The sequence below is a fragment of the Coenobita brevimanus genome, chromosome 29, assembly GCF_032717465.1.
Source record: "Coenobita brevimanus isolate Jiangsu-jjx chromosome 29, ASM3271746v2, whole genome shotgun sequence".
In the NCBI taxonomy this organism is placed as follows: Eukaryota; Metazoa; Arthropoda; class Malacostraca; order Decapoda; family Coenobitidae; genus Coenobita; species Coenobita brevimanus.
The window spans coordinates 37377399-37394441 of NC_136982.1; the positions used below are offsets into that span (position 1 = coordinate 37377399).

The 17043-nt window shown below is 40.6% G+C and overlaps 1 protein-coding gene across 1 annotated transcript in view; it reads left to right on the top strand.

The window, feature by feature from the left end:
* The window catches only part of cac (calcium voltage-gated channel subunit cacophony), a 2326612-nt gene that overhangs the window by 2040225 nt on the left and 269344 nt on the right, over positions 1–17043 (top strand). Inside the window, exon 42 of the mRNA XM_080268748.1 lies at positions 10988–11156. Within this exon, the coding sequence (XP_080124874.1) occupies positions 10988–11156 (169 nt within the window). The remainder of the gene's footprint in view (positions 1–10987; positions 11157–17043) is intronic.

Genomic DNA, 17043 nt, shown 5'->3' on the forward strand with positions numbered 1-17043 from the left:
TATTCTTGTGTATTCATTTCTAATTCTTTTATATTCTTCCTTTGTTCTGTTGTTACCTCTCTTTCTCCAGTTGTTCCACGCCTTATCTCTCTCCTTTTTTGCTATCATACACCTTCTGTTAAACCACTCCTTTTTCCTGTTTTCTTTCCCTCTTACTCTTGGTACAAAATTTTCCACTCCCAAATTATAGAGGTCTAGAAAGATATCCCACTTCCTCTATCTCTCTTGTTTCTTTGACTTTTCTCCAATCCACATTTTCAAAAAAGTTTCTCAATCCTGTAAAATTTGCTTTCCCAAAGTTGTATCTTCCCTGTCTATGAAGCTCATCTCTTGGCTTGACGTTCCCTATTATCATCTGGAACTCAATGACCACATGATCACTTTTTCCTAAAGGACAGAGATATTTCAATGATTCTGTTACATCGGGATCTTTGGTAAACTGTAAATCTAACCTTGCTGGTGTGTCCTCACCTCGAAACTGTGTCTCTTCTTTGACCCATTGCGTCATCACATTATTCATTATTATATTTAATAACATAGTGACCCACGAATCCTCGCCGCCTCCCGAGTACCATTCCTCCCAGTTCACCTCTTTACAATTAAAGTCACCCACCAGAATTATATTATTGCTTTTCTCAATTATTTTTTGTAAATAGCTAGCCATATCTGACAACATCTCCTGGTATTCGTCATCATTCTATGCTCTCGTCTTAGGGGGAACATACACTACCGCCATATCTCACTTAACATTCTCTCCAGTTTCTAATTTCATATATTTCACTTCAGCCCTGCCTTCTCCCATTTCCACGGTATCTACATTTATGTTGTTCTTCAATGGTATCATCACTCCTCCTTCCGTTTTTTCTTTTCTGTCTTTTCTCCACAGTTTGTATTTACCATCTCCCAAATGAACATCAATATCTTCTCTTAATTTGGTCTCTACAAAGCACATGACATCAGGTTCATGTTCTCTCAAGAAATCGTTAATTGTGAGCATTGCCTATATTAAACCATCAACATTAGTATATACCACCTTCAAATTATTTTTGATGTTTTTTACACCCTCTTCTCTCCTCTCCGTCGGAACCACTTCCTCAATTTCTGATCTTTCATAGCCATCCCCCTTAGTTTCCTTCATTTCTATTTCCTTAAATACCACTTCCTTACTTTCATATCCATTACTCTCCAAAAAAAAGTATTACATTCTTCCTCTGTCCTCCTATCATTTTTTTCCTTTACTTCTTCCTTCAATGATTTTAAAACTTCTCTCTCTTCTTCATTCAGATCTTTTCTTATTATAATATTTTCCATCCCTGCCTCTTTGCTTAATTTCCAGGTCACTTTAAGTATATCATCTACTACACTTTCTGCTGAAAACTTGACTCTCATTGGTCTTGTTTCCCCTTTCTTATAAGGCCGTATTCTCCTTACTTCTTCAGTTTCTTTTACCCACTTGTCTCCTTCGGGATCAATCATACCTAATGTTCCTCTTACCAGGTTCGTGTCTTTCTCGAGTCTCACGGATCTAACCTTCTCTTCCTCCTCCCTGTTTCCAGTTGTTACCATGCATCTGTTCCTTTCTGCAGTTTCTCTCACTATTTTCTCTTTTTTCTTTGATATTTTCACTACATATTCTTCCAATTTTATCTTGTTCATTTCTCTTTCTTCCTGGATGATTTCTCTTAAGCTGACCACTTCTTTCTGTTCTTCTTCTACGTGTGCCCACTTTGCCTTATGCTCTTCCAATACACTGCTCACCTTCTCAGTTTTATTAGTACTCTCTTCTAGTTTTCTCCTCAATTCAGCATTTTCACGCTTCAAATTTCTTATCTCTTCATTCGCCGTCTCATTAGACTGAATCAGACTCTGTATAGTAATCTCCGTATTCTCAGACACATCTTTTAACACTAGATTCTCCACTTTCTTTTCAAGTTCACTAATCCTCATAATCAATGTTTTAACCAGATCCATGACATTAGTATTTCTATCAAATCCTGGAAATTCGAGTCCCTCCATGTTTACATTTTCGGCCATGATTGAGGTTGGTTACAATTACAGTACCAAAACAGTTGTTACCGAAAATACTACAAACATTCATGTATACTCTTGCCAATAAATCTTTACATTTTTGGAAGTCTGTATTAACTTACAATATTTTAAACTGAAAACAAGACCATAGGAGACAGGACAAACATAATTCCTGAAAACTACTTAAGGTTTGCAGCGGTGGCTGAGCCTTGGCCTGGGAGCAGTCAAGACACGTCCGTTCTCTGTGGCTGTTCGCTCGTGTGTGTGTGTATGTGTGTGTGTCTTACCTTATTGTTCTTGCCTAATTGTATCCTTACAGGAATGAGCCAAGCTCGTACTGTCCTGTGTATTAAACCATTTTTATCATACATATCTTTAAATTATATCCTTATGCCTTTATTGCCTCTCCTGTCATGTAGTTTTTTGCATGTCCTTTTGCTGATGCCTCCCCATTGGTTATAAATTCATTTATGTCTATTTTCTCTTTCCCTGAGATACATAGCATAATCATGTCTTCTTTTTTCCTTCTGTCATGTGCTCCTACGTGTCAGCAAGTGGGTTGGTGGAGGGTTAGTGCCACTCCCCATAAAACAATTAACTCAGAGTCAAATGGCCACCCCTTACAAGATTTTGGTGTCTGGCAATAAATAGATAGATTATTATTATTATTATCATTTGTACAGTACCTTAATTTTAACCACAGCCAAGTGGTGGTCAGAGAGTCCACTTCCTGAGCCTCTGTATGCTGTCACATCCAACACATATCATCTCATTCTGTCATCCACACAATCATAATCAATCATTGCCTTCCATTCATTCAGTTCACCACTCACCCTTTTCATCACTTGCCATGTATGCACCTGAATCATTTTGTGTCTAAAGAGGGTATTGGCTATTACCAACCCCCTCCCTGCACAGATGTCCATTAGAGCACTACCATTTCATCCACTTCTGCAGGCACACCCCACTCACTAACTGCTCTATCCACAATGGCCCACGTTTGTATTCCTACTTTCAGTCTTACCCACACAGTCCTTGTACCAACTGATCCATACTCTCTTATATTCTCCTTCCATCTCTTGTACACAACAAAACATACACCCTCCTTTGCCCTCTCATTCTCATCTACAGTACTTCTGAACATACACCTAGTCCATATTCCCACTCTTTCACACATTCGTCTCTCCATTTGGAGAGGTGAGAGTGTAACAGATTAGTAGTAATAGTTGTAATCAGGTCTTTTGTTTCACAATAGCACCATTTCTTCCAAAGGAGTTTGCTAATATGAAAAATTGCTTGTACCATTACAGTTACAAGAATTGTGACATTCTTATACAGTACAAACTTCATCTACAGAAGTGGCAACAGCTAAACCCTGTTATCGTCCATCACAGCATCTGTACCATGATGAAAGCAGAAAGGTTATGACCTGCTCCTTTCAATATATAGCAGAAGTAAGCTATATTATGGATAACAGCAATCTATTTTATAACCTAGGGCCACATAAGAAATTAATCATTCAGAGAAAGATGACCAGTAAACAGCTGCTGGTTCTTCAGGGCCCAAATGATCATCTTGGCTTCACAGCATCACACCTGAAAATTTGAACAATGTAGCAAGATCAGTTTGCCACCAAAATATCTCATATTTTATACAAGAACAGTAATAAAAGACAGACCTTTTGAGGTTCTCTTTATTCACGACCATGAAAGATGTTCCTGCAGGTTTGCAGAATGTCTCTCTCAGCATTTAATAACAGCTTTCTGCTTTCCTTCGCAACCCTTAGGCCCTAAGACAGGGCATCTTAAGTGTGTCTTGAGTCTGTGTAAACCCCCTCCTTCAGGTGATATTTACAGATATCAGGACAGTACATACCAAAGGATCTCAAGTGCCTGTAGTGGGTTTCAGAAGAAAGCCATCTTTGCAGGCTGTAGGAACTGCCCCCCTGAACTTATAATCCCTCTCTCTCTCATTTTGTTAATTCATCTGTTTTGTTTATAAAGGCTCCATCTTGCTTGCATTTGTTGGCCTTGGGCACCAAATGGTGGCTCTCCACGTCATTCGATCTCTTGCAGCCCTCTTTATTCAGTTCCCTGTGCCTAATATCACATTGTATGACCTTGTCCCAAATCCTTTTTCAGTCTGCCTCTAGCAGCTGTACCCTAAGTATTCATACCTTTCACCTTCCACACCCAGTTGTCATCCTTCGTCCTCTCCTTATGCCCAAACCATCTAAATTTTCCCCATCTCATCACATCACTAATACATTGAAGTCCCATTCTTCCTTTCAAGTGCACATTTGCTGTTTTTCACACTTACTCATTCAGTACCCATACCTTCTTGGTGCAAGTAAATGTCTTGAATGGAAAAAAAAAAAAAAAAAAAAGCTGAAAATTGCCAAATGTAAGATGTTCAAACCCCTTGGCAGACAGTGCTCTAGTTGATACCAGGAGGAGGTCCATACTGTTTCAGTGCTTGTACCAATGTTTTTCATCCATGTTATGCTTCTCTTCCAAATGATCTGCATTACACAAGGCTAGGGTATGACTTGGAAGGAGATCTGTAGCTATCATGGCATTTCATTCTTAGGGGCTCACAAATGTTTTTTTTTTTCTTTTCTTTTTCTGCATATCATTATATGAGAAGCTTTTGATATATCTGAAAGATCTGGACTTGCAAAAAGTGTTTGCAATCATTGGCAGTTAGCTCTGGTTAAGGTCAGGGAAATTTTGTTATGATGAGCATTGTTAGTGGAGTATATTTTACATGATGATATTTAGTACAGATTTGCCACAAAGAGGAAGTCTTTTGACCTGGTGGGTTTGGTGGGGGGAGTTAAGGCTTATAAGAACAGTATACACTGACAGCAGTAAATTTACTGTGTTGTGCCCACTTCAGACATTCCACAAGATGAGAGTAAACCTCTCAAAGTGTTATTTTAGTTCTGTCATCTGTGTGTGTGTGGATTCAGCCAACCGTACTTTATATTCCCTGTGACGAAATTTACAATTCAGAATGTACCATTTGTGTACAGTGTTCCCTTGGTTATCGGACACTCGATTATAACAGTTTTTGTCATCACTGCAACATGAAAGTATGCACTTGTGCCGGTATTACAGCTCAAAAACATTGTTATCAAAGTTGGGCACAAAAGCAATAATCCGATAATTATCGAAGCTAATTTTTGGTATCAGACAATTATCGGAAGTTAACTTCTGTAATCGTTATCGGATCAGTTAACTTCTGATAACTCAATTTTTTAGTCAGATAAAGTCTGTTAATTTTTTGTCTAATAAAATTTTTATTGTTTTATGTTCTCTTTGTAGGTTCTTCAGTATGACTGTTATTCTTTGTTGTTAAATCTGTTTTTTGTAATAGGAAAGTTAATCTGTAATTGGTTATATAATTGATATACAATGTTGTTCATTCTATTTGTTGGCATTTACATGTATATATTGTTTGTTTCATTTTTGTAGGCTCCAACATGCTTGCAGGCATCGACCTTGGTCACCTAACGGCAGCTGTCCATGCTGCTCGATCTATGGCAGCCTCCCTGTTCATTCCCTTAACCCTGAGGTCACACTTAATGACCTTGTCCCACGTCTTTCTCGGTCTGTCCCTCACAACCCCACCCCCCAGTATTAACACTTCTCACCTTCTGCACCCAATTATCATCCCCATCCTCTCCACATTCCCAAACCATCTCAATCTACCTCTCCTCATCACATCACCAATACACACCAGTCCCATCCTACCTCTTAACTCTTCCATTGTAAACCCAGCCCCCTCAGGCCTTGCACGCAGGGACACACTGCACATCCACCTAATCATTGTCACATCTGTACGTTTGAGCCTGCGAATATCCCCTTCCTTTTCTGCCCAGGTCTCGCCACCATACAGCATCACACTTCTAACACATGCTGCATACAAAGACCCCTTAGCATGTAGGGAGAGTCCTCTCAGTGTCAGGAGAGGCAACGGCTCCCTGAACTTCTTCCAACCACTTCTCATCCTACCCACAGAGCTAGCTCCAGCCCTACCTCCAGCACATAACATGTCTCCCAAATGACAAAACTTTTCCACACACTCAAGAGACTCACCAGCAAGTTCAGTCCTTTCACGCCTGACAATCTACCTGCTCTCCCCGACATGCTTCGCACATAAAATCAGCATTATCTCGCAGTGTACCTCTAATACCACAACATCTCTTTTGGATCCATTTATCACAAACACTGCATAAGATGGAATTACTTCCCATGCCCTTGTGGCAAACTGCACACGGCTACTCTCCCTCCTCTTTGACTGTACCGCCACCAACCCTAGATATCATCACTTTTGTTTTATCTGCATTTACCATTAAGTCCTTGCGCCCCATACCATCTCTCCACTTCCTAAATCTTTCCTCTGCCTCCCTTTCATTCTCAGCAATCAACACCAAATCATCAGTACAGTATACAACATCTCCCACGGGAGTCCATTTCTGAAGTCACGTGAGAGGGCTTCCAGTACCCTGATAAACAACATTGGACTCAAAACTGACCCCTGATGCACACCAACATTCATGGAAAACTCATCACTCAAATCTCCATTCAGTCTTACCTGGGTCCAAGCACCTACATACATGACCATAACCACCCTAACCAGCCACTCCTCTATCCCAAGCTTCCTCATTTCCCACTTCACCACCTCTCTAGGGACTCTGTCAAAGGCCTTCTCCAAATCAACAAAAACAAAATAGAGATCCCTTTTCTTTCCAATATATTTTTTCCTGAAGCTGTCGAACAATGAATATGGCATCAGTGGTCCCCCTGCCTGGCATGAACCCAGACTGCATCTCATCAATATATCTTTCTCTAATCATACCTTCTAGAATTCTCTCCATTACCTTCATTATCTGATCTAAAAGCTTTATACCTCTGTAATTTCCTCTTTCCAGGGCATCACCCTTCCCCTTGTACACATTTACAGTTACACTCTTCAACCAATCATCTGGGACAACACACTCATATATAATCACATTTCTCATGTCAGTGATTAACCTCATCCCCACATCTCCTGAGGCCTTCAACATTTCGGCAGTCAACCCAGACACACATGCTGCCTTCCCCACCTGCATCCTGCCTATTGCCCCACTCACAGTAGCGGCGTCAATCAAAGGCCAAGGGTCAAACACTGGATCTGCTGGCTCCAAACCTCCCCTGTCCCAGTCTAACTCCTCATTGAACAACCAGCTGCAATGCTCTCTCTGTGCATCTTTAATATCTCCACCCACTGTTCACTGCTGCCCTTCCTTCATTATTCTTCACACACTGCTCACCCATAATATCCTGATTATCCCTCTTCATCTGATTTGTCACCTTAAATATATTTTTCCTTTCCACATGACTTAGGTTATCAAGTAAAATCTCTGTGACTCACACTTCACCATGTATACCTCTCTTGTAGCCCTATGCTTGGCAGCCAAGTATTCTTCCTCATTACCACCCTTCTTCCATTCCAGGAAAAGCCTTCTTTTCTCCTTAACTACAGCTTCTGCACCCTCATCCCACCACCAAGTTACTTTAAGTCTTGGTGGGCCTCTTGTCCAGCTGCATATTGCATCAGTAACTCTCAAGAGGTTGTTCTTGAGGGCTTTGTACAGTTCATTAATGCCTCTGTCTACGGCTCCCTGTTCAGCCACCACTCCTCATCTCACTATAGAAGGCATCCCTTACTGCTTGGTTTCCACCTTCCATATTTCCTCCTAGGTACATAAGTCCTCTTTTTCATCGCTCATTCTTTAAGCACCATGTTACAAATCAATAGTTTGTGCTGCTGCATACATTCCTCGCTTCCTATAACTTTAACATCCCTCAATAACCTCCTGTCAGCCCTCCTGACCAGAAAATAAGCTATCTGATTGCTCTTTCCCCCAGACTTTCACTTTTCCTAAAATGTGTGTTGGACACAATCTTGTTCATTGCCTCCCCAAACTCGAGTATCTTTTCCCCTTCTGCGTTTCTTATACCATATGCACATCCTTCATGTACTCGTTCATAACCTTGAGCTGCTTTACCTGCATGACCATTTGAGTCCCCTCCGAAAACCACTATCTCATCATCTCCCATACCACCTGCTATGCATATTAAGTCATCCCAAAATCTGTCCTTCTCTACCTCATCCAAGCCTGCCTGTGGAGCATATGCCAACGCAATTTGAATCATAATTCCACCGAACAAAATTTTTGCTGCCAATATCTTATCACTTACTCTCATAACATTCATAACACATTCCATCCATTTTTCCACAACCAACACACCCACACACTCATATCTGTCTGTACCCCCCTGCCAAAATAACTTATTGTACCAGTCCTTCCCAACAATCTTTGTGGCTGATCCACCTCTGTACTGGAATTCCTGTAAACATGCCACGTCCACACACCTCTTAGTGAATTCCTCAATGACTTCCCTGCTCTTCCCCTCAAACTTCCCACATTTCATGAACCCACTGTCATCCCCCTGGACGATTTAATGTCCTCAGGCTTGCTTTGAAGCTTACTCTTGTATTTAGTCATAGTCGGTAATAATAATAAAGGGGGGGGTAGACATACCACAGGCCTGACCCACTGCACAGACCCAGGTCCAGGCAATGGATCTGGAACCCCTAGCCCACCAGCTTACCAGTGGCTATGGTAGTGGCCTTGGGGCACCCTGCCAGGACAGCTGCAGGGACACCCTCCAAGCGCGCCTTGGCACTGCAACTGCCCCACCATTATACACCCACTGATAGGGCATCCTCTTGGGGCGCTGCTCCCAGGTTCGGGCCCCTCTCTGTTGGGTGGAAGCAGCAGCCTGGAAACCACAATGCCCTGTACCCTCTGGCACAGGTTTGAACCCCATCTCGCCCCGGACCCATGATCTATGCTGACAGAACATCTGTCATGCGCCCCCCCCACCCCACCCCACCCCCACCCCCCAAAAAAAAAAAAAAAAAAATCTGCCACTAGGTAGCGGGGGCAAAGTTTTCTGACCGCATGCCTTTGCTGGCGTCAACCCCTGTAATGTAGAGGGATACATTGTAGTGTAAAGCACATGTGGTGTAGTGCATAAGATAGTTAGAGGAAATGTTTGGGAGAGTATGCTGGTCTACTCTCCATGTTACTGTCACACTGAAAAGGTCAGCAAATGGGGATGGTTAGGTAGCTAGTGAAACACAAGCTCCAGCTCTCCCTATCACCAGCATTCCCATTCCCCTCGGGAGTACCACCCTGTTTGGCCCCTCCTACAGTCTCCTCCTGTAAAAATAAAATGCATAGCTCAGATATATTGTTTATTTGTTTCATATGTCCAACATAATCATGCGATGATTAGTTTTTTTATTTCTGTTTAGTGATGAAAATTATATGGTTTGTAAAATGCTTACTTATTCTCGGATTTAGCATTAAGAATTTTCTATGGGTTTTGAAGCTTTTTTCCTTGTTTTTTAAGCTTTTATTAAAAAGTTATCTTTACCAGATTATCGTTAACTTCTAATAATGAGGTATTAACCTAACCTAACCCCCCATATAGCTTTGAAACAAGCTAAACTTTGCCTAAAAGCAGTTTATAACTCATCTAAACCCAAAAATAAAATCTGAAAATCATAAAACATGTCTGGAAAAAATCAAACTTAGTAAACTGTGCCCCAAAATGAAATGTTCACCTGACCTATGACTAAAATACATTAATCAAAGTCTAAAAACAGTTTATAAGTCAACCTAAACACAAAATTTAAGTCTAAAATATAATCAAATCTATTAAAAAAAACAAAAACAAAATCCATCGTTATATTGGGGTTTGGCCATCATTCGGCTGGGTAGGATGGTATTTCTATCCCCATTGCTATGCCGAGTTATCTCATTTAGAGGTATCATATCTCTGAGTCTGCGTGTATAAATTGTTGTAAAAGGGATAAAATGGGCATGCACTTGGGATGCCTGTTACCAGTTAGGATAAATCCCATAGGTTTTGTGCTTTCATTATCTCTCAGCTTCATTATCACGTGCCATGCTTAGTACCAGTTATGCACAATAACCAAGGGATGACTGTATAGCGTTGTCCTTTTTAATTATTTGTATCTGTGGAGTGCATATTTTTGTTCAGATATGTCCTTCAGTAATGGAATAATAATTATCTAAGATTCACAGCTTGTGTATATTGCTTTGTATTCATACTATTTTTTTCCTATTACAGTAAACTCTCAGTTATCTGTTGTCGCAGTATTGGGCCCAATGCAATATCCAGTGCTGTTGGCTCGGCTCTATTAAAGAATTGTTTGGTGAAATTATACAATATCCCTGGAACAGGACGTGACCGGTGCTTCTAAGCAATAGCTAACATGGAGGTGTATCGACTGGCTCATAAACGACTGCCAGCCGGCACTGTATTACAGTAGTTTATCATTGCTTTATTGTATTTTATGCTCAATTTTCATCTTAAACTCATGGAAATGCCTTTATGATAGATAAGATGGAAATAACGTAATATCCAGCTCAACGCCGAACACAGTATCAAGCCAATGTGGGGTACTATGCAATAGCCGACATTTTTCTTTAACCAGCGTAGGGGTCGGCTGAATTATGCCAGATAATTGAGAGTTTAGTGTACTTTATTAGAATTAAATCTAGCCTTGCTATTTTAGGAACACATAATTTACAATTTGGAAACTATAACATGCTTATTATTTTAAATGCATACATAACTAGCACTCATTTGGTCATTACTGTAATTATTCCAGTATGGATTTAGTTTTTTTTTTCCCATCCATCCAGCCATCATTCAGTCCTTTTTTTTGTCTCATTAGGAGTGTAGTGGCCCTTACAGTATATAGGCTATTCAGTCCAGATATATAAGGCATGGATGATCAGTTACTCATCTTTGAGCTTTTCATTTTGAATTAAAATAAAATTGCTTCTGTGTTATATCTTTTCTCTCATCAGGTAAACTTCACAACAACACTGTTTGCATTGATACGAGAGAACTTATGCATCAAAATGAGGCCAGCAGAGGAAATGGATCAAGCTGACTTGGAACTGAGGGCGACCATTAAAAAGATATGGCCTATTCAGGCCAAGAAAAACATAGACCTAATAGTGCCTCCTGATGATGGTGAGTGAGAATTAACATTAGTGGACAAGATGTTACAGTACAGTACCACATTTAGAGAAAATAAATGCACTGTACAGTACAGTCAGACCTTCTCCAGTACATCTTTGTGACTGTTTTATTAATTCTAACACATTTTTTCATGTATCCAAGGTTTGAATTGTATACTTTTAAAGAGTAGGAGTCACAGGCAGGCTGTAGTGTCACTGTATGCATGCAGATTTCTGCCACCTTTATTGGTTTATTTCTGAGAGTGACCCAGATGACCCTTTTCTCTCATCTTCTTCATAAATGGTGAATTAACATGTCAAACCATCAGACCCTGTGTATGTTCTTGCAGATACAAAATTCTTTAATTCTCCAATAAGTCATCATTACAATAGCTGAATTAACCCTGAAGTAGGGTAATTCTTACAACATGTCCCTGTACTATAAATTATTGTCCCAGTTGAATAAAAGCTATCTTTCTCACTTAACACCTGTTGAGATACTGTGTAAGTTAGAGTGTAAAGCATCATAACATATGGCTTGAGTGGTTGGGGCAGGATTGAGGAAACATTTGTAAAGAAATGTAATTACATTGCAGGATAAATAAGTCTATAATGGTTAACCATTACTACAGACTTTTTTTTTTTTTTTTTTTTTTTTTTTAAGGCTAATTTGACTGAGAATAGCTTCAGTTAGAAATTTTTGTAAGTATGATCCCTGGCTGCTGTGTTTATAATTAACAAAAGAATATAATGTCACAAGAATTTTACTATATTGAGTAGTAATACAGGAAACAGTTGTTACATGTCATGTTCAAAGTATGACTGCCAGTACAATTGTTTCTTTACCTCCAGGTTATATCATTTTTATTTTTTATTTTTTATTTTTTAGGGCAGTTATGTGCACTAACTGAGCTACATACTGCTGTGAATAATGATGCAGTTGTTTATGTTTTCATTTTCATTTTTGAAGGCTCCAACATGCTTGCATATGTTGGCCTTGGTCACCTGATGGCGGCTCTCCATGCTGCCCGATCTCTGGTAGCTTCCCTATTTAGTCTCTTAACCCCTACACCGCGGGCTTGTTTACCAATGACTTGCATGTCCCGCGGGGTTATTTGGGCTCCGACAGACTCTCAAAAAATATTTGCCAAAAATCAGTTATTAGTCCTAGAATAATAAAATTACATATGCTTATGGCACATACCTTCAGCTTTCTCCTGGAATGATTGTTGAGCCTTCGTCGGTTACCGTAGGACTTGTGGAGACCTCTGAAGTAGGGTAACGAAGTCTCCACTTTACACTTCCCGACAACCCGTAATATGATTACCACAGCCAGATACAAACACTATAAACACTATTCTACAATTTTCAAGTAGTTTGGGATCCATACTAAAAAAAAAAAAACACTGTGAAAGCAATGGAAATTACGAGCGCGTCTGATCGTCGCACTGGCACTAGTTCGCTCTTGGTACTCTGTCATTTATTATTCATAAAACCCCTCACACTTTATATTTCTATTACTATATAACACTTATATATATCTACAGTCTTTATCCATAAGTTTCCTTCAGTAGTATTAGTTTATTGTCACTGTAGGGATTCAATTTCTTTCAGTAAAATACGTAGCATTCACTTTCTCGTCCTGTATACTGGCATTGAGAGTGAATGTCACTTTCATCTTCACTCTCATAACTCATAGCATTCAGACATGCTAGAGTGAAACTTTCACTTTCATTACTCCTAGGGTATATACTCGTATTCTTATAATACTACTCATTTACATTTCTATTTACGTTCTCTATTTTATTTATGTTATTTACATTTCTATTTTATTTACACTGTGTTATGCACTGTCACTTGAAATAACTTATAAAACTATTTTCCATTGTTCACGTATATTTACATTCATTACTTTCACTTGCTGTTTACACATTATTTACACATTATTTACAATTCCACTTGCACTGTTTTACTCAATAGAAAGATCGTAGTCACTCTTTTATCAATTGTCAGCCCTTTACCTCTTTCCACACGAGGTTTAGTAGGGGGTAAAGGTCACAGGGCCCTTTGCATGGGGGTGAAAAAAGGCCTTGAAGTCAGCAAGAAGACACATATGTACCCTCGCTTCGGAAGATGAGAGTAAACTGATAACGGGGGGCCGGGGTGGAGGCCTGCTTAGGAGTTATTCAGAGTTACCAATATTAGCTCTTGAAACAGCTAAGTCTAGCACTGAAATGATTGGCAGGAAATCTAGACAATACATTATAAATTTGGTAGTTCCAGGTGAATGTAAATATCACTTAGGCTTCTCCCTTCCCTCCTTACATGTATATTTATTACGAAAATAGATTAGAGGCCTACTTAGGAGATATATATTCAGAGCTACCAATGTTAGATCTTGAAACAGCTTTGTCTAGCACTGAAATGATTGGCAGGAAATCTAGACAATACATTATAAATTAGGTAGTTCCAGGTGAATGTAAATATCACTTAGGCTTCTCCCTTCCCTCCTTACATGTATATTTATTACGAAAATAGATTATACGGCATATTTCAAGGGGAAAAAAACAGCGAAAATTAGCGAACGAGTGCACGTGAGGTGTTGTCAGGTGATAATTAGCCAATTCCAGGTGTATGGCACTCTCACTTACCTTATTTCTTTCTTGTATATATTATTTGGTATAAGAATAGGACATAGGGCTTATTTCAATGGATGAAATCAGTGAAAAATTCCAGGGAAGATTTACTTAGCGTAGCACGGCCGGGCAGGCGAGAGGATAGGGTAATGGAGGGGGGTAGGGAGGGGAGTCAAGAACGGGGAGAAATGGCTAAATTGTCAACAATGGATGGGAGTACAGATGAGATTAGGAGTGCTGACTAGTGTTGGACATTGGCAGTACTGATAGATGATACAAGCCCCCACTTGGAAGCCCGGGTGAATTCAAAATAACACAGAATCACAAAAGCGACGCCCCGCGGTATGATCCCTTGCTCCCAAGCGTCACGAAAGTGACACCCCGCGGTTAAGGGGTTAACCCTGAGGACACACTCATTGACCTCTTCTCAGGTCTTTTTCGGTCTACCTTTCACTACCCAACGCCCAACATTAACACTTCTCACTTTCTGCACCCAATTATCATCCCCCATCCTCTCCACATGCCCAAACCATCTCATTCTACCTCTCCTAATCACAACACCAATACACTGCAGTCCCATCCTACCTCTCAACTCTTCCATCATAAACCTAGCCCCTCCCCCCCCAGCCCTTGCACTCAAGATGCACTGCACATCCGCCTAATCATTGTCATTTCTGTACATTTGAGCCTGTGAATATAATCTTCCTTTACTGCCCAGGTCTCATTACCATGCAGCATTACACTCCTAACACATGCAGCATACAAAGATCTCTTAGCTTGGATAGAGAACACTCTTAATGTCAAGAGAGACAACAGCTCCCTGAACTTCTTCCAACCACTCCTCACTCTAGCCACAGAGCTAGCTCCTGCCCCACCTCCAGCACATAACATGTCCCCCAAATAGCAAAACTCTTCCAAATACTCGAGTGACTCACCAGCAAGTTCAGTCATTTCATGCCTGGCAATATCCATAGGCTCTTCCCGACACATCGCACACATGAAATCAGCATTATCTCATAGTCTGCCCCTGATACCACTAAATCTCTTATGCACCCACTTATCACAGACACTGCACAACATGGAAGGGAATTACTTCCCATGCCCTTGTGACAAATCACTCATGGCCACTCTCCCTCCTCTTTGACAGTACAACCCTCAGCCTTAGATATCATCACTTTTGTTGTATCTGCATTTATTCTTAAGCCCTTGTGCCCCATACCATCTCTTCACTTCCCAAATCTTTCCTCCTCCTCCTTTTCATTCTTTGCAACCAACACCAAATTATCAGCATACAGCATCTCCCATCGGATTCCATTTCTGAAGTCACATGAGAGGGCATCAAGTACCATGATAAACAATAAGGGGTGCAAGACTTACTCCTGATGAACACCAACATTCACAGACATTTATCACTCAGATCTCCATACACCCTTACCTGCTTGTGAGCACCCACATACATGGCCATAACCACCCTAACCAGCCACTCCTCAGTCCCAAGCTTTCCCATTGCCCACCTCACCACCCCTGTAGGGAATCTGTCAAAGTCCTTCTCCAAATCAACAAAAACAAAGTACAGTTCCCTTTTCTTTCCTATATATTTTTCCTGAAGTTGTCCAACAATGAATATGGCATCAGTGGTTCCTTTGCCTGGCAATTTCCACACTGCATCTCATCAATATTTACTCTTTCTCTAATCATACCTTCTAGAGCTCTCTCCATTACCCTCATTATCTGGTTTAAAAGCTTTATGCCTCTATAATTTCCTCTTTCCAGGGCATCACCCTTCCCCATGTATGCATTTACAGTTACACTCTTCATCCTATCATATTGGGACAATACACTCATATATAATCATGTTTATCAGGTCGGTGACTAACTTCACTCCTATATCTCCTGAGACCTTCAACATTTCAGCAGTCAACCCTGACACGCCTGCTGCCTTCCACACCTGCATCCTGCTTATTGCCCCACTCACAGTAGCAGCATCAATCAAAGGCCAAGGGTCAAACACTGGATCTGCTGACTCCAAACCTTCCTTGTCCCAGTCAAACTCCTCATTCAACAACTGGCTGTAATGCTCTCCATGCCTCTTTAATATCCCCACTGTTCACCACTATCCTCCCTTCATCATTCTTCACACACTGCTCACCTATGATATCCTTATTATCCCTCTTCATCTGATCTGCCATAATAAAAATCATATTTTTCCCTTCCACACAATTTAGGTTATCAAGTAAAAGTCTGTGTGACTCAGACTTCACCCTGTAAACCTCTTTTCTAGCCTTATGCTGACAGCAAAGTATTCATCTTTGTAACCACCCTTCTTCCATTCCCAGAAAAGCCTTCTTTTCTTTTTTACTCCAGCTTCTACATCCTCATTCCACCACCAAGTTTCTTTATGTCTTGATGGGCCTCTTCTCCATCCACATACTGAATCAGTAACTCTCAAGAGGTTGTTCGTGCTGGGTCTGTACTGTTCATTAACACTTCCGTCCATGTGTCCCTGTTCAGCCACCACTCTCCTCATCTTGCGATAGAAGGCTTCTGTTACTGCTTGGTTTTTCAGCTTCCATATTTTCCTCCTAGGTGCATAGGTCCTCTTTTTCATCACCCGTTCTTTAAGCACCATGTCACATGCCAGTAACTTGTGTTGCTGCATGCACTCCTCACCCCCTATAACTTTAACATCCCTCACTAACCTCCTATCAGTCCTCCTGACTGCTATTTCTCCCAGATGCATACATAATCAACCTACTCTCTCTTTTCCTAAAATGTGTGTTGAACACAATCATGTTCATTGCCTCCCCAAACTCAAGTATCCTTTCCTCTTCTTCTTTTCTTGTACAATATACATATCCCATATATACCCCATCATATCCTTGAGCTGATTCACCAACATGACCATTTAAATCCCTCCATAATACTACAATCTATATCATCCCCCATACCGCTTTCAACACGTATTAAATCATCCCAAAATCTGTCTTTCTCTACCTCATCCAGGCCTGCCTGTGGAGCATATGCCAATACAATTGCAAACACCATCCCACCAAACAAAATTTTCACTACTTCTGTCCTGTCACTTATTCTCATAACATTCATGATATACTCCAACTATTTCTCACTAACCAACACACCCACACCCCCATATCCATCTGTCCTATCTTGCCAAAACAACTTATAGCAACAGTCCCTCCCAGCAGTCTTTCTGGCTGATCCACCTCTGTACCGGACTTCCTGCACACATCCCACATCCACTCACCT